This window comes from Oncorhynchus clarkii, chromosome 14 (assembly GCF_045791955.1).
Source record: "Oncorhynchus clarkii lewisi isolate Uvic-CL-2024 chromosome 14, UVic_Ocla_1.0, whole genome shotgun sequence".
NCBI classification, from domain to species: domain Eukaryota; kingdom Metazoa; phylum Chordata; class Actinopteri; order Salmoniformes; family Salmonidae; genus Oncorhynchus; species Oncorhynchus clarkii.
Window position 1 is genome coordinate 39,649,594 of NC_092160.1, and position 23,881 is coordinate 39,673,474.

Genomic DNA, 23,881 nt, shown 5'->3' on the forward strand with positions numbered 1-23,881 from the left:
GACAGATTAAGGACTGGTTTCATGGACAGATTAAGGACTGGTTTCATAGACAGATTAAGGACTGGTTTCATAGACAGATTAAGGACTGGTTTCATGGACAGATTAAGGACTAGTTTCATGGACAGATTAAGCCTAGTACTGGACTAAAAACACTATACCATCGTTAGGTAGTGCTGGAGGGAAGCTCTCCTCTGGGGCCAGGGTAACACTGAGGCAGTCACACAGCTGAACAATCCTCCTACACTGGGTGGACTTGGACTTGGTGGTTGTGTGGCCTCCGTCAAGGATGTCGTGGAATTCGACTCGACCGATGCCGAAAATGCTAGTGGGGTAGAGAACGATCCACGTCTTCCTCCACGTTTTCTGTGGTGGACGGATACAGCAGTCAATCACGATGAATTCTTCTTTACGCGTTGAAAGAACTTTCATAACATCACTTGAATTTGTAATCTGACGAGAATAGCCTTCAACATTTCTTCCAACATTAGTAAAGACTATCATCTATTAGCTCTGTTAAGTAAAGTCCTGCAGATAATACATCATCTTTGTAAACACTCACCTTTCCAAACTTGTTTCCCCTAACGTAGAGCATCCCCTCCTTGAAAACAACCTCCATCCTCTCCTTCTGTGTGAGGTAATCAAACAGTTCTTGACCTTCACCTGAGTGTAGCCTACGTCCTCTCTCAAGTCTGTTAGGTTATCCTCTAGTAAAACGCTGTAGTCTTTGTTTTAAATTCTGTTAGTTAGGTTATCCTCCCCTAAAACTCTGTAGTCTTTGTTTTAAATTCTGTTAGTTAGGTTATCCTCCCCTAAAACTCTTGTAGTCTTTGTTTTAAATTCTGTTAGGTTATCCTCTAGTAAAACTCTGTAGTCTTCGTTCTAATTTCTGTTAGTTAGGTTAACCACCAGCACCTCAGAGTTCAGCACCCTCCCCAAGTCTGTGTTAATACGGTTACATCCACCACTACCAACTGACAGTCAAGTCCCTTCCTCCCTGTCTCTCCGCTGCAGCTGTGTTCCAGAGTAGTCAACACAGCAGTCTGAGGTGATAGTGAACCTGCAGATCAGCAGTAGTGGTCTAAGCTTCCCTTCCTTCCCCTCTACAACACGTCATTTACCAGAGAAAGATACTATTTTTCTCTCCATCTGACTTTTTATATATTTTTTTATACACGCATCACCAGAAAGACATGAAAAATAAACGAGTAACATATTTGATAAATTAAAACAGATCGTACTGAGATGATTAAACTCATTCTTAGTAATTATCTAAAAATTCTTTATCGTGTTCACCATGGTTACGGAAGACACTCACACTTCCCTTTCTGTGAGTAATTCTATCGAAGACCGTGGTATTTCAACACATATTTCTACAGTCAGAAGTTACTAAATCGTTCCATAAAAACTGAGCACCCGTGGAAAGCCTGATGTGGATCGTAAAAATTGATTTATTAACGTTGCAGAGAAATGTAATTACATGTATAATACAAAACAGATAAGAGAAATAAGAGAGTTGATAGTTCAACCTTTTATACATACAGAGCGATTCTGTCTTTATCTTATCGGTCCCGGAGACAAAGCAAATACATGTTACTTCCTCAATTCTCTGAGAAACAAGGCCATCACAGCCATGTCAGTCTCACACAGCCATGTCAGTCTCACACAGCCATGTCAGTCTCACACAGCCATGTCAGTCTCACACAGCCATGTCAGTCTCACACAGCCATGTCAGTCTCACACAGCCATGTCAGTCTCACACAGCCATGTCAGTCTCACACAGCCTTGTCAGTCTCACACAGCCATGTCAGTCTCACACAGCCATGTCATACTATCCCAATTGGTCCCCATTGTACCTGGCAAAACAAACCAGGCACAGCATTGAGTAGGTGACAGTATTCCGTGAGGTACATTCAGAAGTCCATGGAGCTGTGTGCCAGGTAGTCTTTCCGTCCGATATTGGTGACCTGTTTGGTCTGCATGGCCTCCAGTTTGGGACAGTCTGTGATACGATGACCAAGACCACCGCAGAATGTACAGCCTCTCTCTCCTGGGGAACAGTAGTAAGAAAAACAACAGGTAGGTTAGAATGGGGGGGAAGAACCAAGAGATGGCAGACATCTTGGGCTACTAAAATCATAGTTACAGCAATACGCTTTTCATTTTAAATAGTAACTTCTGTGAATAGAAAAGGAGAAATGAGTGACAGAGAAGCAGCAGAAGCGATAGAAATATATCAACAGAAAGAGAGAGAAACACACACAGTTGAAGTGGGAAGTTTACATGCACTTAGGTTGGAGTCATTAAAACTCGTTTTTTCAACCACTCCACATATTTCTTGTTTAACAAACTATAGTTTTGGCAAGTCGGTTAGGACATCTACTTTGTGCATGACACAAGGAATTTCGCAATCAATTGTTTACAGACAGATTATTTCACTTATAGTTCACTGTATCACAATTCCAGTGGGTCAGAAGTTTTCATACACTAAGTTTTCTGTCTTTAAACAGCTTGGAAAATTCCAGAAAATGATGTCATGGCTTTAGAAGCTTCTGATAGGCTAAATGACATCATTTGAGTCAATTGGAAGTGTACCCGTGGATGTATTTCAAACTCAGTGCCTCTTTGCGTGACATCATGGGAAAATCAAAAGAAATCAGACAAGATCTCAGAAAAAAATTGTAGACCTCCACAAGTCTGGTTCATCCTTGGGAGCAATTTCCAAACACCTGAAGGTACCACAGTCATCTGTATAAACAATAGTATGCAAGTATAAACACCATGGGACCACGCAGCCGTCATACCGTTCAGAAAGGAGACGGGTTCTGTCTCCTAGAGATGAACGTACTGTGGTGTTAAAAGTGCAAATCAATCCCAGAACAACAGCAAAGGACCTTGTGAAGATGCTGGAGGAAACAGGTACAAAAGTATCTATATCCACAGTAAAACGAGTCCTATATCGACATAACCTGAAAGGCTGCTCAGCAAGGAAGAAGCCACTGCTCCAAAACCGCCATAAAAAAGCCAGACTACGGTTTGCAACTGCACTTGGGGACAAAGATAGATATTTTTGGAGAAATGTCCTCTGGTCTGATGAAACAAAAATAGAACTGTTGGCCATAATGACCATCGTTATACTTGGAGGAGGCTTGCAAGCCGAAGAACACCATCCCAACCGTGAAGCACGGGGGTGGCAGCTTCATGTTGTGGGGGTGCTTTGCTGTAGGAGGGACTGGTGCACTTCACAAAATAGATGGCATCATGAGGCAGGAAAATTATGTGGATATATTGAAGCAACATCTCAAGACATCAGTCAGGAAGTGAAAGCTTGGTTGCAAATGTGTCTTCCAAATGGACAATGATCTCAATCATACTTCCAAAGTTGTGGCAAAAATGGCTTAAGGACAACAAAGTCAATGTATTGGAGTGGTCATCACAAAGCCCTAACCTAAATCTTATAGAACATGTGTGGGCAGAACTGAAAAAGCGTGTGCTAGCAAGGAGGCCTACAAACCTGACTCAGTTACACCAGCTCTGTCAGGAGGAATGGGCCAAAATTCACCCAACTTATTGTGGGAAGCTTGTGGAAGGCTACCCGAAACGTTTGACCCAAGTTAATCAATTTTAAGGCAATGCTACCAAATACTAATTGAGTGTATGTAAACTTCTGACCCACTGGGAATGTGATGAAAGAAATAAAAGCTGAAATAAATCATTCTCTCAACTATTATTCTGACATTTCACATTCTTAAAATAAAGTGGTGATCCTAACTGACCCAAGACAGGGAATCTTTACTAGGATTAAATGTCAGAAATTGTGAAAAACTGAGTTTAAATGTATTTGGCTGAGGTGTATGTAGACTTCTGACTTCAACTGTATATATGTGCGTGTGTGTATATACATATCTATATATATATATATATATAGAGAGAGAAAGGAAGGAGGGAGGGTAAGTAGCAGAAAGAGACCAGGATTGTGCGCGTTACCTCCGATATCCAGCATGGTCTCGTCTCCTGTCTGTAGGACCTGTAGAACAGGAGGAACCTTCTGCTTGGCTTCTATCAGCAGGGCCTTCAGATCCATCAGCACCGACTCATCTACAGGAGGGACGATTTCAGGGTTGGGAACAATAAGAACCAAAAGAAAAGGACTGCAATAGCGAGGAACTACCTGGACTTATCCAAGCATCATTTTTATTTTCTGTTGCAAATTATTGTGTTAAAAAAAAAAAAAAATCTGTTAATTAAGTATCTTAATGGAATTACAACCCAGGGCATTAGACAGGTGTTTTCTCTCCAGATCTGTTTTAAGGGGCATCTGATTCAACAGCCATGGATACAGACCCCACAACATGATTCAACAGCCATGGATACAGACCCCACAACATGATTCGACAGCCATGGATACAGACCCCACAACATGATTCAACAGCCATGGATACAGACCCCACAACATGATTCGACAGCCATGGATACAGACCCCACAACATGATTCAACAGCCATGGATACAGACCCCACAACATGATTCAACAGCCATGGATACAGACCCCACAACATGATTCAACAGCCATGGATACAGACCCCACAACATGATTCGACAGCCATGGATACAGACCCCACAACATGATTCAACAACCATGGATACAGACCCCAGAACATGATTCAACAGCCATGGATACAGACCCCACAACATGATTCAACAGCCATGGATACAGACCCCAGAACATGATTCAACAGCCATGGATACAGACCCCACAACATGATTCAACAGCCATGGATACAGACCCCACAACATGATTCAACAGCCATGGATACAGACCCCACAACATGCAACGGAAACCAACATGATGGCTAAATGTTGAGGAATCAGGTGGTGGCTTGTTTCTTACCACAGCCTTTGTTGATGAAAGTGGTGGCGATCCCAGTCTTCCCTGATCGACCGGTTCGACCAATCCTGTGGACTGGAACACACAACAACACTGTTTTTTTAGTCCGTAGGTGGATGAGTCTGATTATAGAGAGGGAATAGATGAGATTTAGGGGTACCAATAACGTGCACTTGAGGGGAGATATGAGCAGATTAACATGAGAAGAAACGGGGTAACATGTACTCTCCCTCTAGGCCAGGTTACTCTCTCTCTCTAGGCCAGGTTACTCTACCTCTAGGCCAGGTTACTCTCTCTCTCTAGGCCAGGTTACTCTCCCTCTAGGCCAGGTTACTCTCCCTCTAGGCCAGGTTACTCTCCATCTAGGCCAGGCCAGGTTACTCTCCTTCTAGGCCAGGTCACTCTCCCTCTAGGCCAGGTCACTCTCCCTCTAGGCCAGGTCACTCTCCCTCTAGGCCAGGTCACTCTCCCTCTAGGCCAGGTTACTCTCCCTCTAGGCCAGGTTACTCTCCCTCTAGGCCAGGTTACTCTCCCTCTAGGCCAGGTTACTCTCCCTCTAGGCCAGGTTACTCTCCCTCTAGGCCAGGTTACTCTCCCTCTAGGCCAGGTTACTCTCCCTCTAGGCCAGGTTACTCTCTCTCTCTAGGCCAGGTTACTCTCTCTCTCTAGGCCAGGTTACTCTCTCTCTCTAGGCCAGGTTACTCTCTCTCTCTAGGCCAGGTTACTCTCCCTCTAGGCCAGGTTACTCTCCATCTAGGCCAGGCCAGGTTACTCTCCCTCTAGGCCAGGTTACTCTCCCTCTAGGCCAGGTTACTCTCTCTCTCTAGGCCAGGTTACTCTCTCTCTCTAGGCCAGGTTACTCTCTCTCTCTAGGCCAGGTTACTCTCCCTCTAGGCCAGGTTACTCTCCATCTAGGCCAGGCCAGGTTACTCTCCCTCTAGGCCAGGTTACTCTCCCTCTAGGCCAGGTTACTCTCTCTCTAGGCCAGGTTACTCTCCCTCTAGGCCAGGTTACTCTCCCTCTAGGCCAGGTTACTCTCCCTCTAGGCCAGGCCAGGTTACTCTCCCTCTAGGCCAGGCCAGGTTACTCTCCCTAGGCCAGGCCAGGTTACTCTCCCTCTAGGCCAGGCCAGGTTACTCTCCCTCTAGGCCAGGCCAGGTTACTCTCCCTCTAGGCCAGGTTACTCTCCCTCTAGGCCAGGTTACTCTCCCTCTAGGCCAGGTTACTCTCCCTCTAGGCCAGGTTACTCTCCCTCTAGGCCAGGTTACTCTCCCTCTAGGCCAGGTTACTCTCCCTCTAGGCCAGGTTACTCTCCCTCTAGGCCAGGTTACTCTCCCTCTAGGCCAGGTTACTCTCCCTCTAGGCCAGGCCAGGTTACTCTCCCTCTAGGCCAGGCCAGGTTACTCTCCCTCTAGGCCAGGCCAGGTTACTCTCCCTCTAGGCCAGGTTACTCTCCCTCTAGGCCAGGTTACTCTCCCTCTAGGCCAGGTTACTCTCCCTCTAGGCCAGGTTACTCTCCCTCTAGGCCAGGTTACTCTCCCTCTAGGCCAGGTTACTCTCTCTAGGCCAGGTTACTCTCTCTCTAGACCAGGTTACTCTCTCTCTAGACCAGGTTACTCTCTCTCTAGACCAGGTTACTCTCTCTCTAGACCAGGTTACTCTCTCTCTAGACCAGGTTACTCTCTCTCTAGACCAGGTTACTCTCTCTCTAGACCAGGTTACTCTCTCTCTAGACCAGGTTACTCTCTCTCTAGACCAGGTTACTCTCTCTAGACCAGGTTACTCTCTCTCTAGACCAGGTTACTCTCTCTCTAGACCAGGTTACTCTCTCTCTAGGCCAGGTTACTCTCTCTCTAGGCCAGGTTACTCTCTCTCTAGGCCAGGTTACTCTCTCTCTAGGCCAGGTTACTCTCTCTCTAGGCCAGGTTACTCTCTCTCTAGGCCAGGTTACTCTCTCTCTAGGCCAGGTTACACTCTCTCTAGGCCAGGTTACTCTCTCTAGACCAGGTTACTCTCTCTCTAGACCAGGTTACTCTCTCTCTAGACCAGGTTACTCTCTCTCTAGACCAGGTTACTCTCTCTCTAGACCAGGTTACTCTCTCTAGGCCAGGTTACTCTCTCTAGGCCAGGTTACTCTCTCTCTAGGCCAGGTTACTCTCTCTCTAGGCCAGGTTACTCTCTCTCTAGGCCAGGTTACTCTCTCTCTAGGCCAGGTTACTCTCTCTAGGCCAGGTTACTCTCTCTCTAGGCCAGGTTACTCTCTCTCTAGGCCAGGTTACTCTCTCTCTAGGCCAGGTTACTCTCTCTCTAGGCCAGGTTACTCTCTCTCTAGGCCAGGTTACTCTCTCTCTAGACCAGGTTACTCTCTCTAGGCCAGGTTACTCTCTCTCTAGACCAGGTTACTCTCTCTAGGCCAGGTTACTCTCTCTCTAGACCAGGTTACTCTCTCTAGGCCAGGTTACTCTCTCTCTAGACCAGGTTACTCTCTCTCTAGACCAGGTTACTCTCTCTCTAGGCCAGGTTACTCTCTCTAGACCAGGTTACTCTCTCTCTAGACCAGGTTACTCTCTCTCTAGACCAGGTTACTCTCTCTCTAGACCAGGTTACTCTCTCTAGACCAAACATTGTTCTGCTAAATGACCAAAATGTCATGTAAAAAAACAGTTGATTAATTGAGATGTAAAGTCTTACCATAGTTCTCTATCTCCTCTGGCATATCATAGTTGACCACGTGCTGTATAGCAGGGAAGTCCAGACCTTTAGACGCAACATCAGTAGCCACCAACACATCCTTCTTCCCTTCCTTAAAGGCCTCGATGGCCTTGGTACGCTCCTCCTGGTCTGGAAACACATAGCAGAGTGGGAATGAAATAGCACCCCTATTTAGGTAGTCCCAGCAGGAAGAGAAGGGGTTTTAATCTTACCATTTCCTCCACTCCCTTTAGCACTAGGGCACATGTTAAGGGCAGGGTGGTTGAGGTAGGAAAACTAAGGGGGGGGTTGGTGATCTTACCTTCTCCTCCGTGGATAGCCACAGCCTCCAGTCCTTTCAGCACTAGGGCACATGTTAAGGGCAGGGTGGTTGAGGTAGGAAAACTAAGGGGGGGGGTTAGTGATCTTACCTTTTCCTCCGTGGATAGCCACAGCCTCCACTCCTTTCAGCAGGAGATATTCATGAATGGCGTCCACGTCTGCTTTCTTCTCAGCAAACATCAACACCTGGGTGACAGAGAACAACACTACCATCTTACCATCTGATTAAACACACAACAACACTACCATCTGATTAAACAACAACACTACCATCTGATTAAACACACAACACTACCATCTGATTAAACAACAACACCTGGGTGACAGAGAACAACACTACCATCTTACCTTCTGATTAAACACACAACAACACTACCATCTGATTAAACAACAACACTACCATCTTACCATCTGATTAAACAGACAACAACACTACCATCTTACCATCTGATTAAACAACACCTGGGTGACAGAGAACAACACTACCATCTTACCTTCTGATTAAACACACAACAACACTACCATCTTACCATCTGATTAAACAGACAACAACACTACCATCTTACCATCTGATTAAACACACAACAACACTACCATCTTACCATCTGATTAAACACACAACAACACTACCATCTTACCATCTGATTAAACACACAACAACACTACCATCTTACCATCTGATTAAACACACAACAACACTACCATCTTACCTTCTGAATAAACACACAACAACACTACCATCTTACCATCTGATTAAACACACAACAACACTACCATCTTACCTTCTGAATAAACAACACACACATTTAGTATATTAACATGGCCTTGTCCTGGGCTAGAGAGGAAACAGAACTAAAGGTCAAACGGGCAGTACTAACTAAAGGTCAAACGGGCAGTACTAACTAAAGGTCAAACGGGCAGTACTAACTAAAGGTCAAACGGGCAGTACTAACTAAAGGTCAAACGGGCAGTACTAACTAAAGGTCAAACGGGCAGTACTAACTAAAGGTCAAACGGGCAGTACTAACTAAAGGTCAAAGGGCAGTACTAACTAAAGGTCAAACGGGCAGTACTAACTAAAGGTCAAACAGGCAGTACAGACCTCTTTACCTTTAGTTAGTACTGTGTTGACCTCTACCTTTAGATAGTACTGTGTTGACCTCTACCTTTAGAGAGAACTGTGGTTGACCTCTACCTTTAGTCAGTACTGTGGTTGACCTCTACCTTTAGTTAGTACTGTGGTTGACCTCTACCTTTAGTTAGTACTGTGGTTGACCTTTACCTTTAGTCAGTACTGTGGTTGACCTCTACCTTTAGTCAGTACTGTGGTTGACCTCTACCTTTAGAGAGAACTGTGGTTGACCTCTACCTTTAGTCAGTACTGTGGTTGACCTCTACCTTTAGTTAGTACTGTGGTTGACCTCTACCTTTAGAGGGTACTGTGGTTGACCTCTACCTTTAGTTAGTACTGTGGTTGACCTCTACCTTTAGATAGTACTGTGTTGACCTCTACCTTTAGAGGGTACTGTGGTTGACCTCTACCTTTAGTTAGTACTGGGGTTGACCTCTACCTTTAGTTAGTACTGGGGTTGACCTCTACCTTTAGTTAGTACTGGGGTTGACCTCTACCTTTAGTTAGTACTGGGGTTGACCTCTACCTTTAGTTAGTACTGGGGTTGACCTCTACCTTTAGTTAGTACTGTGGTTGACCTCTACCTTTAGTTAGTACTGTGGTTGACCTCTACCTTTAGTTAGTACTGTGGTTGACCTCTACCTTTAGTTAGTACTGTGGTTGACCTCTACCTTTAGAGAGTACTGTGGTTGACCTCTACCTTTAGAGAGTACTGTGGTTGACCTCTACCTTTAGAGAGTACTGTGGTTGACCTCTACCTTTAGAGAGTACTGTGGTATACCTCTACCTTTAGAGAGTACTGTGGTTGACCTCTACCCTTAGAGAGTACTGTGGTTGACCTCTACCTTTAGAGAGTACTGTGGTTGACCTCTACCTTTAGAGAGTACTGTGGTTGACCTCTACCTTTAGTTAGTACTGTGGTTGACCTCTACCTTTAGTTAGTACTGTGGTTGACCTCTACCTTTAGATGGTACTGTGGTTGACCTCTACCTTTAGATGGTACTGTGGTTGACCTCTACCTTTAGTTAGTACTGTGGTTGACCTCTACCTTTAGTTAGTACTGTGGTTGACCTCTACCTTTAGATAGTACTGTGGTTGACCTCTACCTTTAGAGAGTACTGTGGTTGACCTCTACCTTTAGAGAGTACTGTGGTTGACCTCTACCTTTAGTTAATACTGTGGTTGACCTCTACCTTTAGATAGAACTGTGGTTGACCTCTACCTTTAGAGAGTACTGTGGTTGACCTCTACCTTTAGATAGTACTGTGGTTGACCTCTACCTTTAGATAGAACTGTGGTTGACCTCTACCTTTAGATAGTACTGTGGTTGACCTCTACCTTTAGATAGTACTGTGGTTGACCTCTACCTTTAGATAGAACTGTGGTTGACCTCTACCTTTAGAGAGTACTGTGGTTGACCTCTACCTTTAGATAGTACTGTGGTTGACCTCTACCTTTAGAGAGTACTGTGGTTGACCTCTACAGAGTACTGTGGTTGACCTCTACCTTTAGAGAGTACTGTGGTTGACCTCTACCTTTAGAGAGTACTGTGGTTGACCTCTACCTTTAGAGAGTACTGTGGTTGACCTCTACCTTTAGTTAGTACTGGGGTTGACCTCTACCTTTAGAGAGTACTGGGGTTGACCTCTACCTTTAGAGAGTACTGGGGTTGACCTCTACCTTTAGAGAGTACTGTGGTTGACCTCTACCTTTAGAGAGTACTGTGGTTGACCTCTACCTTTAGAGAGTACTGTGGTTGACCTCTACCTTTAGAGAGTACTGTGGTATACCTCTACCTTTAGAGAGTACTGTGGTTGACCTCTACCCTTAGAGAGTACTGTGGTTGACCTCTACCTTTAGAGAGTACTGTGGTTGACCTCTACCTTTAGAGAGTACTGTGGTTGACCTCTACCTTTAGTTAGTACTGTGGTTGACCTCTACCTTTAGTTAGTACTGTGGTTGACCTCTACCTTTAGATGGTACTGTGGTTGACCTCTACCTTTAGATGGTACTGTGGTTGACCTCTACCTTTAGTTAGTACTGTGGTTGACCTCTACCTTTAGTTAGTACTGTGGTTGACCTCTACCTTTAGATAGTACTGTGGTTGACCTCTACCTTTAGAGAGTACTGTGGTTGACCTCTACCTTTAGTTAATACTGTGGTTGACCTCTACCTTTAGATAGAACTGTGGTTGACCTCTACCTTTAGAGAGTACTGTGGTTGACCTCTACCTTTAGATAGTACTGTGGTTGACCTCTACCTTTAGATAGAACTGTGGTTGACCTCTACCTTTAGATAGTACTGTGGTTGACCTCTACCTTTAGATAGTACTGTGGTTGACCTCTACCTTTAGATAGTACTGTGGTTGACCTCTACCTTTAGATAGAACTGTGGTTGACCTCTACCTTTAGAGAGTACTGTGGTTGACCTCTACCTTTAGATAGAACTGTGGTTGACCTCTACCTTTAGAGAGTACTGTGGTTGACCTCTACCTTTAGATAGTACTGTGGTTGACCTCTACCTTTAGATAGTACTGTGGTTGACCTCTACCTTTAGAGAGTACTGTGGTTGACCTCTACCTTTAGAGAGTACTGTGGTTGACCTCTACCTTTAGATAGTACTGTGGTTGACCTCTACCTTTAGAGAGTACTGTGGTTGACCTCTACCTTTAGAGAGTACTGTGGTTGACCTCTACCTTTAGAGAGTACTGTGGTTGACCTCTACCTTTAGAGAGTACTGTGGTTGACCTCTACCTTTAGAGAGTACTGTGGTTGACCTCTACCTTTAGATAGTACTGTGGTTGACCTCTACCTTTAGATGGTACTGTGGTTGACCTCTACCTTTAGATGGTACTGTGGTTGACCTCTACCTTTAGATAGTACTGTGGTTGACCTCTACCTTTAGATAGTACTGTGGTTGACCTCTACCTTTAGAGAGTACTGTGGTTGACCTCTACCTTTAGAGAGTACTGTGGTTGACCTCTACCTTTAGAGAGTACTGTGGTTGACCTCTACCTTTAGAGAGTACTGTGGTTGACCTCTACCTTTAGAGAGTACTGTGGTTGACCTCTACCTTTAGAGAGTACTGTGGTTGACCTCTACCTTTAGTTAGTACTGTGGTTGACCTCTACCTTTAGATGGTACTGTGGTTGACCTCTACCTTTAGATGGTACTGTGGTTGACCTCTACCTTTAGATGGTACTGTGGTTGACCTCTACCTTTAGATGGTACTGTGGTTGACCTCTACCTTTAGAGAGTACTGTGGTTGACCTCTACCTTTAGTTAGTACTGTGGTTGACCTCTACCTTTAGTTAGTACTGTGGTTGACCTCTACCTTTAGATAGTACTGTGGTTGACCTCTACCTTTAGATAGTACTGTGGTTGACCTCTACCTTTAGAGAGTACTGTGGTTGACCTCTACCTTTAGAGAGTACTGTGGTTGACCTCTACCTTTAGTTAATACTGTGGTTGACCTCTACCTTTAGATAGAACTGTGGTTGACCTCTACCTTTAGAGAGTACTGTGGTTGACCTCTACCTTTAGATAGTACTGTGGTTGACCTCTACCTTTAGATAGTACTGTGGTTGACCTCTACCTTTAGATAGTACTGTGGTTGACCTCTACCTTTAGATAGTACTGTGGTTGACCTCTACCTTTAGATAGAACTGTGGTTGACCTCTACCTTTAGAGAGTACTGTGGTTGACCTCTACCTTTAGAGAGTACTGTGGTTGACCTCTACCTTTAGATAGTACTGTGGTTGACCTCTACCTTTAGAGAGTACTGTGGTTGACCTCTACCTTTAGATAGTACTGTGGTTGACCTCTACCTTTAGAGAGTACTGTGGTTGACCTCTACCTTTAGAGAGTACTGTGGTTGACCTCTACCTTTAGAGAGTACTGTGGTTGACCTCTACCTTTAGATAGTACTGTGGTTGACCTCTACCTTTAGAGAGTACTGTGGTTGACCTCTACCTTTAGAGAGTACTGTGGTTGACCTCTACCTTTAGAGAGTACTGTGGTTGACCTCTACCTTTAGAGAGTACTGTGGTTGACCTCTACCTTTAGAGAGTACTGTGGTTGACCTCTACCTTTAGAGAGTACTGTGGTTGACCTCTACCTTTAGAGAGTACTGTGGTTGACCTCTACCTTTAGTTAGTACTGTGGTTGACCTCTACCTTTAGATGGTACTGTGGTTGACCTCTACCTTTAGATAGTACTGTGGTTGACCTCTACCTTTAGATAGAACTGTGGTTGACCTCTACCTTTAGAGAGTACTGTGGTTGACCTCTACCTTTAGAGAGTACTGTGGTTGACCTCTACCTTTAGTTAGTACTGTGGTTGACCTCTACCTTTAGTTAGTACTGTGGTTGACCTCTACCTTTAGATAGTACTGTGGTTGACCTCTACCTTTAGATAGTACTGTGGTTGACCTCTACCTTTAGTTAGTACTGTGGTTGACCTCTACTTTAGAGAGTACTGTGGTTGACCTCTACCTTTAGAGAGTACTGTGGTTGACCTCTACCTTTAGATAGTACTGTGGTTGACCTCTACCTTTAGAGAGTACTGTGGTTGACCTCTACCTTTAGAGAGTACTGTGGTTGACCTCTACCTTTAGAGAGTACTGTGGTTGACCTCTACCTTTAGAGAGTACTGTGGTTGACCTCTACCTTTAGTTAGTACTGTGGTTGACCTCTACCTTTAGAGAGTACTGGGGTTGACCTCTACCTTTAGAGAGTACTGGGGTTGACCTCTACCTTTAGAGAGTACTGTGGTTGACCTCTACCTTTAGAGAGTACTGTGGTTGACCTCTACCTTTAGAGAGTACTGTGGTTGACCTCTACCTTTAGAGAGTACTGTGGTTGACCTCTACCTTTAGAGAGTACTGTGGTTGACCTCTACCTTTAGAGAGTACTGTGGTTGACCTCTACCTTTAGAGAGTACTGTGGTTGACCTCTACCTTTAGAGAGTACTGTGGTTGACCTCTACCTTTAGTTAGTACTGTGGTTGACCTCTACCTTTAGTTGGTACTGTGGTTGACCTCTACCTTTAGATGGTACTGTGGTTGACCTCTACCTTTAGATAGTACTGTGGTTGACCTCTACCTTTAGTTAGTACTGTGGTTGACCTCTACCTTTAGTTAGTACTGTGGTTGACCTCTACCTTTAGATAGTACTGTGGTTGACCTCTACCTTTAGAGAGTACTGTGGTTGACCTCTACCTTTAGAGAGTACTGTGGTTGACCTCTACCGTTAGAGAGTACTGTGGTTGACCTCTACCTTTAGTTAATACTGTGGTTGACCTCTACCTTTAGATAGAACTGTGGTTGACCTCTACCTTTAGAGAGTACTGTGGTTGACCTCTACCTTTAGATAGTACTGTGGTTGACCTCTACCTTTAGATAGAACTGTGGTTGACCTCTACCTTTAGATAGTACTGTGGTTGACCTCTACCTTTAGATAGTACTGTGGTTGACCTCTACCTTTAGATAGAGTACTGTGGTTGACCTCTACCTTTAGAGAGTACTGTGGTTGACCTCTACCTTTAGAGAGTACTGTGGTTGACCTCTACCTTTAGAGAGTACTGTGGTTGACCTCTACCTTTACTGTGGTTGACCTCTACCTTTAGAGAGTACTGTGGTTGACCTCTACCTTTAGAGAGTACTGTGGTTGACCTCTACCTTTAGATAGTACTGTGGTTGACCTCTACCTTTAGAGAGTACTGTGGTTGACCTCTACCTTTAGAGAGTACTGTGGTTGACCTCTACCTTTAGAGAGTACTGTGGTTGACCTCTACCTTTAGAGAGTACTGTGGTTGACCTCTACCTTTAGAGAGTACTGTGGTTGACCTCTACCTTTAGAGAGTACTGTGGTTGACCTCTACCTTTAGATAGTACTGTGGTTGACCTCTACCTTTAGTTAGTACTGTGGTTGACCTCTACCTTTAGATAGTACTGTGGTTGACCTCTACCTTTAGATGAGTACTGTGGTTGACCTCTACCTTTAGATAGTACTGTGGTTGACCTCTACCTTTAGAGAGTACTGTGGTTGACCTCTACCTTTAGACCTCTACCTTTAGAGAGTACTGTGGTTGACCTCTACCTTTAGAGAGTACTGTGGTTGACCTCTACCTTTAGAGAGTACTGTGGTTGACCTCTACCTTTAGTTAGTACTGTGGTTGACCTCTACCTTTAGATGAGTACTGTGGTTGACCTCTACCTTTTAGACTGTGGTTGGTACTGTGGTTGACCTCTACCTTTAGATAGTACTGTGGTTGACCTCTACCTTTAGATAGTACTGTGGTTGACCTCTACCTTTAGATAGTACTGTGGTTGACCTCTACCTTTAGAGAGTACTGTGGTTGACCTCTACCTTTAGAGAGTACTGTGGTTGACCTCTACCTTTAGTTAGTACTGTGGTTGACCTCTACCTTTAGATAGTACTGTGGTTGACCTCTACCTTTAGATAGTACTGTGGTTGACCTCTACCTTTAGTTAGTACTGTGGTTGACCTCTACCTTTAGAGAGTACTGTGGTTGACCTCTACCTTTAGAGAGTACTGTGGTTGACCTCTACCTTTAGAGAGTACTGTGGTTGACCTCTACCTTTAGAGAGTACTGTGGTTGACCTCTACCTTTAGAGAGTACTGTGGTTGACCTCTACCTTTAGAGAGTACTGTGGTTGACCTCTACCTTTAGAGAGTACTGTGGTTGACCTCTACCTTTAGAGAGTACTGTGGTTGACCTCTACCTTTAGAGAGTACTGTGGTTGACCTCTACCTTTAGAGAGTACTGTGGTTGACCTCTACCTTTAGAGAGTACTGTGGTTGACCTCTACCTTTAGAGAGTACTGTGGTTGACCTCTACCTTTAGAGAGTACTGTGGTTGACCTCTACCTTTAGAGAGTACTGTGGTTGACCTCTACCTTTAGTTAGTACTGTGGTTGACCTCTACCTTTAGATAGTACTGTGGTTGACCTCTACCTTTAGAGAGTACTGTGGTTGACCTCTACCTTTAGAGAGTACTGTGGTTGACCTCTACCTTTAGAGAGTACTGTGGTTGACCTCTACCTTTAGAGAGTACTGTGGTTGACCTCTACCTTTAGAGAGTACTGTGGTTGACCTCTACCTTTAGAGAGTACTGTGGTTGACCTCTACCTTTAGAGAGTACTGTGGTTGACCTCTACCTTTAGAGAGTACTGTGGTTGACCTCTACCTTTAGAGAGTACTGTGGTTGACCTCTACCTTTAGAGAGTACTGTGGTTGACCTCTACCTTTAGAGAGTACTGTGGTTGACCTCTACCTTTAGAGAGTACTGTGGTTGACCTCTACCTTTAGATAGTACTGTGGTTGACCTCTACCTTTAGTTAGTACTGTGGTTGACCTCTACCTTTTTAGTACTGTGGTTGACCTCTACCTTTAGAGAGTACTGTGGTTGACCTCTACCTTTAGAGAGTACTGTGGTTGACCTCTACCTTTAGAGAGTACTGTGGTTGACCTCTACCTTTAGAGAGTACTGTGGTTGACCTCTACCTTTAGTTAGTACTGTGGTTGACCTCTACCTTTAGAGAGTACTGTGGTTGACCTCTACCTTTAGAGAGTACTGTGGTTGACCTCTACCTTTAGAGAGTACTGTGGTTGACCTCTACCTTTAGATAGTACTGTGGTTGACCTCTACCTTTAGAGAGTACTGTGGTTGACCTCTACCTTTAGAGAGTACTGTGGTTGACCTCTACCTTTAGTTAGTACTGTGGTTGACCTCTACCTTTAGAGAGTACTGTGGTTGACCTCTACCTTTAGTTAGTACTGTGGTTGACCTCTACCTTTAGAGAGTACTGTGGTTGACCTCTACCTTTAGAGAGTACTGTGGTTGACCTCTACCTTTAGAGAGTACTGGGGTTGACCTCTACCTTTAGAGAGTACTGTGGTTGACCTCTACCTTTAGTCAGTACTGTGGTTGACCTCTACCTTTAGAGAGTACTGTGGTTGACCTCTACCTTTAGAGAGTACTGTGGTTGACCTCTACCTTTAGAGAGTACTGTGGTTGACCTCTACCTTTAGAGAGTACTGTGGTTGACCTCTACCTTTAGTTAGTACTGTGGTTGACCTCTACCTTTAGATAGTACTGTGGTTGACCTCTACCTTTAGATACCAGTACTGTGGTTGACCTCTACCTTTAGTTAGTACTGTGGTTGACCTCTACCTTTAGAGAGTACTGTGGTTGACCTCTACCTTTAGTTAGTACTGTGGTTGACCTCTACCTTTAGTTAGTACTGTGGTTGACCTCTACCTTTAGTTAGTACTGTGGTTGACCTCTACCTTTAGATAGTACTGTGGTTGACCTCTACCTTTAGAGAGTACTGTGGTTGACCTCTACCTTTAGAGAGTACTGTGGTTGACCTCTACCTTTAGAGAGTACTGTGGTTGACCTCTACCTTTAGAGAGTACTGTGGTTGACCTCTACCTTTAGTTAGTACTGTGGTTGACCTCTACCTTTAGTTAGTACTGTGGTTGACCTCTACCTTTAGAGAGTACTGGGGTTGACCTCTACCTTTAGAGAGTACTGGGGTTGACCTCTACCTTTAGTTAGTACTGTGGTTGACCTCTACCTTTAGATAGTACTGTGGTTGACCTCTACCTTTAGTCAGTACTGTGGTATACCTCTACCTTTAGTTAGTACTGTGGTTGACCTCTACCTTTAGTTAGTACTGTGGTTGACCTCTACCTTTAGTCAGTACTGTGGTTGACCTCTACCTTTAGTCAGTACTGTGGTTGACCTCTACCTTTAGAGAGTACTGTGGTTGACCTCTACCTTTAGAGAGTACTGTGGTTGACCTCTACCTTTAGAGAGTACTGTGGTTGACCTCTACCTTTAGAGAGTACTGTGGTTGACCTCTACCTTTAGTCAGTACTGTGGTTGACCTCTACCTTTAGAGAGTACTGTGGTTGACCTCTACCTTTAGAGAGTACTGTGGTTGACCTCTACCTTTAGAGAGTACTGTGGTTGACCTCTACCTTTAGAGAGTACTGTGGTTGACCTCTACCTTTAGAGAGTACTGTGGTTGACCTCTACCTTTAGTTAGTACTGTGGTTGACCTCTACCTTTAGATGGTACTGTGGTTGACCTCTACCTTTAGATGGTACTGTGGTTGACCTCTACCTTTAGTTAGTACTGTGGTTGACCTCTACCTTTAGTTAGTACTGTGGTTGACCTCTACCTTTAGTTAGTACTGTGGTTGACCTCTACCTTTAGAGAGTACTGTGGTTGACCTCTACCTTTAGAGAGTACTGTGGTTGACCTCTACCTTTAGTTAATACTGTGGTTGACCTCTACCTTTAGATAGTACTGTGGTTGACCTCTACCTTTAGAGAGTACTGTGGTTGACCTCTACCTTTAGATAGTACTGTGGTTGACCTCTACCTTTAGAGAGTACTGTGGTTGACCTCTACCTTTAGAGAGTACTGTGGTTGACCTCTACCTTTAGATAGTACTGTGGTTGACCTCTACCTTTAGATAGTACTGTGGTTGACCTCTACCTTTAGTTAGTACTGTGGTTGACCTCTACTTTAGAGAGTAATGTGGTTGACCTCTACCTTTAGAGAGTACTGTGGTTGACCTCTACCTTTAGATAGTACTGTGGTTGACCTCTACCTTTAGAGAGTACTGTGGTTGACCTCTACCTTTAGAGAGTACTGTGGTTGACCTCTACCTTTAGAGAGTACTGTGGTTGACCTCTACCTTTAGAGAGTACTGTGGTTGACCTCTACCTTTAGAGAGTACTGTGGTTGACCTCTACCTTTAGAGAGTACTGTGGTTGACCTCTACCTTTAGAGAGTACTGTGGTTGACCTCTACCTTTAGAGAGTACTGTGGTTGACCTCTACCTTTAGTTAATACTGTGGTTGACCTCTACCTTTAGTTAGTACTGTGGTTGACCTCTACCTTTAGAGAGTACTGGGGTTGACCTCTACCTTTAGTTAGTACTGTGGTTGACCTCTACCTTTAGATAGTACTGTGGTTGACCTCTACCTTTAGTCAGTACTGTGGTTGACCTCTACCTTTAGTCAGTACTGTGGTTGACCTCTACCTTTAGTTAGTACTGTGGTTGACCTCTACCTTTAGTTAGTACTGTGGTTGACCTCTACCTTTAGTTAGTACTGTGGTTGACCTCTACCTTTAGTCAGTACTGTGGTTGACCTCTACCTTTAGAGAGAACTGTGGTTGACCTCTACCTTTAGAGAGTACTGGGGTTGACCTCTACCTTTAGAGAGTACTGTGGTTGACCTCTACCTTTAGTCAGTACTGTGGTTGACCTCTACCTTTAGAGAGTACTGTGGTTGACCTCTACCTTTAGAGAGTACTGTGGTTGACCTCTACCTTTAGAGAGTACTGTGGTTGACCTCTACCTTTAGAGAGTACTGTGGTTGACCTCTACCTTTAGATGGTACTGTGGTTGACCTCTACCTTTAGATGGTACTGTGGTTGACCTCTACCTTTAGTACTCTACCTTTGGTACTGTGGTTGACCTCTACCTTTAGAGAGTACTGTGGTTGACCTCTACCTTTAGTTAGTACTGTGGTTGACCTCTACCTTTAGTTAGTACTGTGGTTGACCTCTACCTTTAGTTAGTACTGTGGTTGACCTCTACCTTTAGAGAGTACTGTGGTTGACCTCTACCTTTAGAGAGTACTGTGGTTGACCTCTACCTTTAGAGAGTACTGTGGTTGACCTCTACCTTTAGAGAGTACTGTGGTTGACCTCTACCTTTAGAGAGTACTGTGGTTGACCTCTACCTTTAGTTAATACTGTGGTTGACCTCTACCTTTAGTTAGTACTGTGGTTGACCTCTACCTTTAGAGAGTACTGGGGTTGACCTCTACCTTTAGAGAGTACTGGGGTTGACCTCTACCTTTAGTCAGTACTGTGGTTGACCTCTACCTTTAGAGAGTACTGTGGTTGACCTCTACCTTTAGAGAGTACTGGGGTTGACCTCTACCTTTAGAGAGTACTGTGGTTGACCTCTACCTTTAGTCAGTACTGTGGTTGACCTCTACCTTTAGAGAGTACTGTGGTTGACCTCTACCTTTAGAGAGTACTGTGGTTGACCTCTACCTTTAGAGAGTACTGTGGTTGACCTCTACCTTTAGAGAGTACTGTGGTTGACCTCTACCTTTAGTTAGTACTGTGGTTGACCTCTACCTTTAGATGGTACTGTGGTTGACCTCTACCTTTAGATGGTACTGTGGTTGACCTCTACCTTTAGTTAGTACTGTGGTTGACCTCTACCTTTAGAGAGTACTGTGGTTGACCTCTACCTTTAGTTAGTACTGTGGTTGACCTCTACCTTTAGTTAGTACTGTGGTTGACCTCTACCTTTAGAGAGTACTGTGGTTGACCTCTACCTTTAGAGAGTACTGTGGTTGACCTCTACCTTTAGAGAGTACTGTGGTTGACCTCTACCTTTAGATAGAACTGTGGTTGACCTCTACCTTTAGAGAGTACTGTGGTTGACCTCTACCTTTAGAGAGTACTGTGGTTGACCTCTACCTTTAGTTAGTACTGTGGTTGACCTCTACCTTTAGATGGTACTGTGGTTGACCTCTACCTTTAGATGGTACTGTGGTTGACCTCTACCTTTAGAGAGTACTGTGGTTGACCTCTACCTTTAGAGAGTACTGTGGTTGACCTCTACCTTTAGTTAGTACTGTGGTTGACCTCTACCTTTAGATAGTACTGTGGTTGACCTTTAGATAGTACTGTGGTTGACCTCTACCTTTAGATAGTACTGTGGTTGACCTCTACCTTTAGAGAGTACTGTGGTTGACCTCTACCTTTAGAGAGTACTGTGGTTGACCTCTACCTTTAGTTAATACTGTGATTGACCTCTACCTTTAGATAGTACTGTGGTTGACCTCTACCTTTAGATAGTACTGTGGTTGACCTCTACCTTTAGTCAGTACTGTGGTTGACCTCTACCTTTAGAGGGTACTGTGGTTGACCTATACCTTTAGTCAGTACTGTGGTTGACCTCTACCTTTAGTTAGTACTGTGGTTGACCTCTACCTTTAGATAGTACTGTGGTTGACCTCTACCTTTAGATAGTACTGTGGTTGACCTCTACCTTTAGAGAGTACTGTGGTTGACCTCTACCTTTAGAGAGTACTGTGGTTGACCTCTACCTTTAGAGAGTACTGTGGTTGACCTCTACCTTTAGTTAATACTGTGATTGACCTCTACCTTTAGATAGTACTGTGGTTGACCTCTACCTTTAGATAGTACTGTGGTTGACCTCTACCTTTAGTCAGTACTGTGGTTGACCTCTACCTTTAGAGGGTACTGTGGTTGACCTATACCTTTAGTTAGTACTGTGTTTCACCTATCTACTGACTAACCAGCGTGTAAACTTAAAGTTAACTAGTATAAGTCATTACCATGTCATGTGGTAGAGTGAAAACACAGTACTAACCAGAAGTAAATGAGTAAAAGTCAATTCTGTAACTAGACACACAGGCTGGATGCTGTGTGAGAATGAAGGCTACCTGACAGGCACAGCATCACCTCAGCTAGGCTGGATGCTGTGTGAGAATGGAGGCTACCTGACAGGCACAGCAACACCTCAGCTAGGCTGGATGCTGTGTGAGAATGGAAGCTACCTGAGAGGCACAGCATCACCTCAGCTAGGCTGGATGCTGTGTGAGAATGGAGGCTACCTGACAGGCACAGCATCACCTCAGCTAGGCTGGATGCTGTGTGAGAATGGAGGCTACCTGACAGGCACAGCATCACCTCAGCTAGGCTGGATGCTGTGTGAGAATGGAGGCTACCTGACAGGCACAGCATCACCTCAGCTAGGCTGGATGCTGTGTGAGAATGGAGGCTACCTGACAGGCACAGCATCACCTCAGCTAGGCTGGATGCTGTGTGAGAATGGAGGCTACCTGACAGGCACAGCATCACCTCAGCTAGGCTGGATGCTGTGTGAGAATGGAGGCTACCTGACAGGCACAGCATCACCTCAGCTAGGCTGGATGCTGTGTGAGAATGAAGGCTACCTGAGAGGCACAGCATCACCTCAGCTAGGCTGGATGCTGTGTGAGAATGGAGGCTACCTGACAGGCACAGCATCACCTCAGCTAGGCTGGATGCTGTGTGAGAATGGAGGCTACCTGACAGGCACAGCATCACCTCAGCTAGGCTAGATGCTGTGTGAGAATGAAGGCTACCTGACAGGCACAGCATCACCTCAGCTAGGCTGGATGCTGTGTGAGAATGGAGGCTACCTGACAGGCTTACTTTACCGTAAGCTTTCTTCTCGATCCGCATGAAGCAATAATGATGTAAGATAGATCTAGTTTTTGAGACATGACATGTAGCACTTTAGAATATGCATTTATTTTTAGTAGTTTTCTCCAAAAACAAGGGTATCACCGTGACAACGGAGCACTGAGCGTACTGCAAGCTTTGTATTTTCAAAGCCTTTTATATTTCATTCAGTGTTATGGTCACTTAGCTTTTTTTGATTCGCGGAAACAACTTTAAAGACAACCGCCACAACGAAGACAACCGCCACAACGAAGACAACCGCCACAACATAGACAACCATCACAACATAGACAACCGCCACAACCGTCACAACAAAGACAACCGTCACAACAAAGACAACCGCCACAACATAGACAACAGCCACAACATAGACAACCATCACAACATAGACAACCGCCACAACCGTCACAACAAAGACAACCGTCACAACAAAGACAACCGTCACAACAAAGACAACTGTCACAACAAAGACAACCGTCACAACAAAGGCAACCGCCACAACAAAGACAACCGCAACAACAAAGACAACCGCAACAACATAGACAACCGCCACAACCATCACAACAAAGACAAACGCCACAACAAAGACAACCGTCACAACCGCCACAACAAAGACAACCGTCACAACAACAAAGAGAACCGTCACAACAAAGACAACCGCCACAACAACAAAGACAACCGTCACAACAACAAAGAGAACCGTCACAACAAAGACAACCGTCACAACCGCCACAACAACAAAGAGAACTGTCACAACAAAGACAACCGCCACAACAAAGACAACCGCCACAACAACAAAGACAACCGTCACAACAAAGACAACCGCCACAACCGTCACAACAAAGACAACCGTCACAACAAAGACAACAGCCACAACAACAAAGACAACTTCCACAACCGTTACAACAAAGACAACTGCCACAACCATCACAACAAAGACAACCGCCACAACCATCACAACAAAGACAACTGTCACAACAAAGACAGCCATCACAACAAAGACAACCGTTACAACAAAGACAACCGCCACAACAACAAAGACAACTTCCACAACCGTTACAACAAAGACAACTGCCACAACCATCACAACAAAGACAACCGCCACAACCATCACAACAAAGACAACTGTCACAACAAAGACAACCACCACAACAAAGACAACCACCACAACAAAGACAACCGCCACAACAAAGACAACCGCCACAACAAAGACAACCGCCACAACAACAAAGACAACCGTCACAATAAAGACAACCGCCACAAGAAAGACAACCGCCACAAGAAAGATACCGCCACAACAAAGACAAAAGTTTGTGTGAGAAAGCTGCACCATTCGGTCAACAGATCTCAGTGCTAATTATCATCGGATGTATTAGGTTACGAAATCAGACTTTCTGATATGTTAGAGAACAGCCCCACTGAACTATTCAGAACATGAATAATCATATTTGTATTGGTAAAAGTTATTTTATAACATAAGGATGAGAATTTTCAACACCAAAGCGCGTTTTCACCCA

The 23,881-nt window shown here is 44.5% G+C and overlaps 2 protein-coding genes across 2 annotated transcripts in view; both read right to left on the reverse strand.

The window, feature by feature from the left end:
• LOC139366101 (docking protein 2-like) overlaps nt 1-768 on the reverse strand; it is a 30,124-nt gene extending 29,356 nt beyond the window's left edge. Inside the window, exons 1-2 of the mRNA XM_071103199.1 lie at nt 560-768; nt 159-363 (exon numbers count right to left, since the gene is read on the reverse strand). Coding sequence (XP_070959300.1) covers nt 159-363; nt 560-616 — 262 coding nt within the window. The 5' untranslated portion in view covers nt 617-768. The remainder of the gene's footprint in view (nt 1-158; nt 364-559) is intronic.
• A 657-nt stretch (nt 769-1,425) lies between these two features.
• LOC139366592 (DEAD-box helicase 41) overlaps nt 1,426-23,881 on the reverse strand; it is a 45,158-nt gene continuing 22,702 nt past the window's right edge. Inside the window, exons 13-17 of the mRNA XM_071104268.1 lie at nt 8,007-8,103; nt 7,576-7,725; nt 4,888-4,959; nt 3,985-4,095; nt 1,426-2,047 (exon numbers count right to left, since the gene is read on the reverse strand). Of these exons, the coding sequence (XP_070960369.1) occupies nt 1,911-2,047; nt 3,985-4,095; nt 4,888-4,959; nt 7,576-7,725; nt 8,007-8,103 (567 nt within the window). The 3' untranslated portion in view covers nt 1,426-1,910. The remainder of the gene's footprint in view (nt 2,048-3,984; nt 4,096-4,887; nt 4,960-7,575; nt 7,726-8,006; nt 8,104-23,881) is intronic.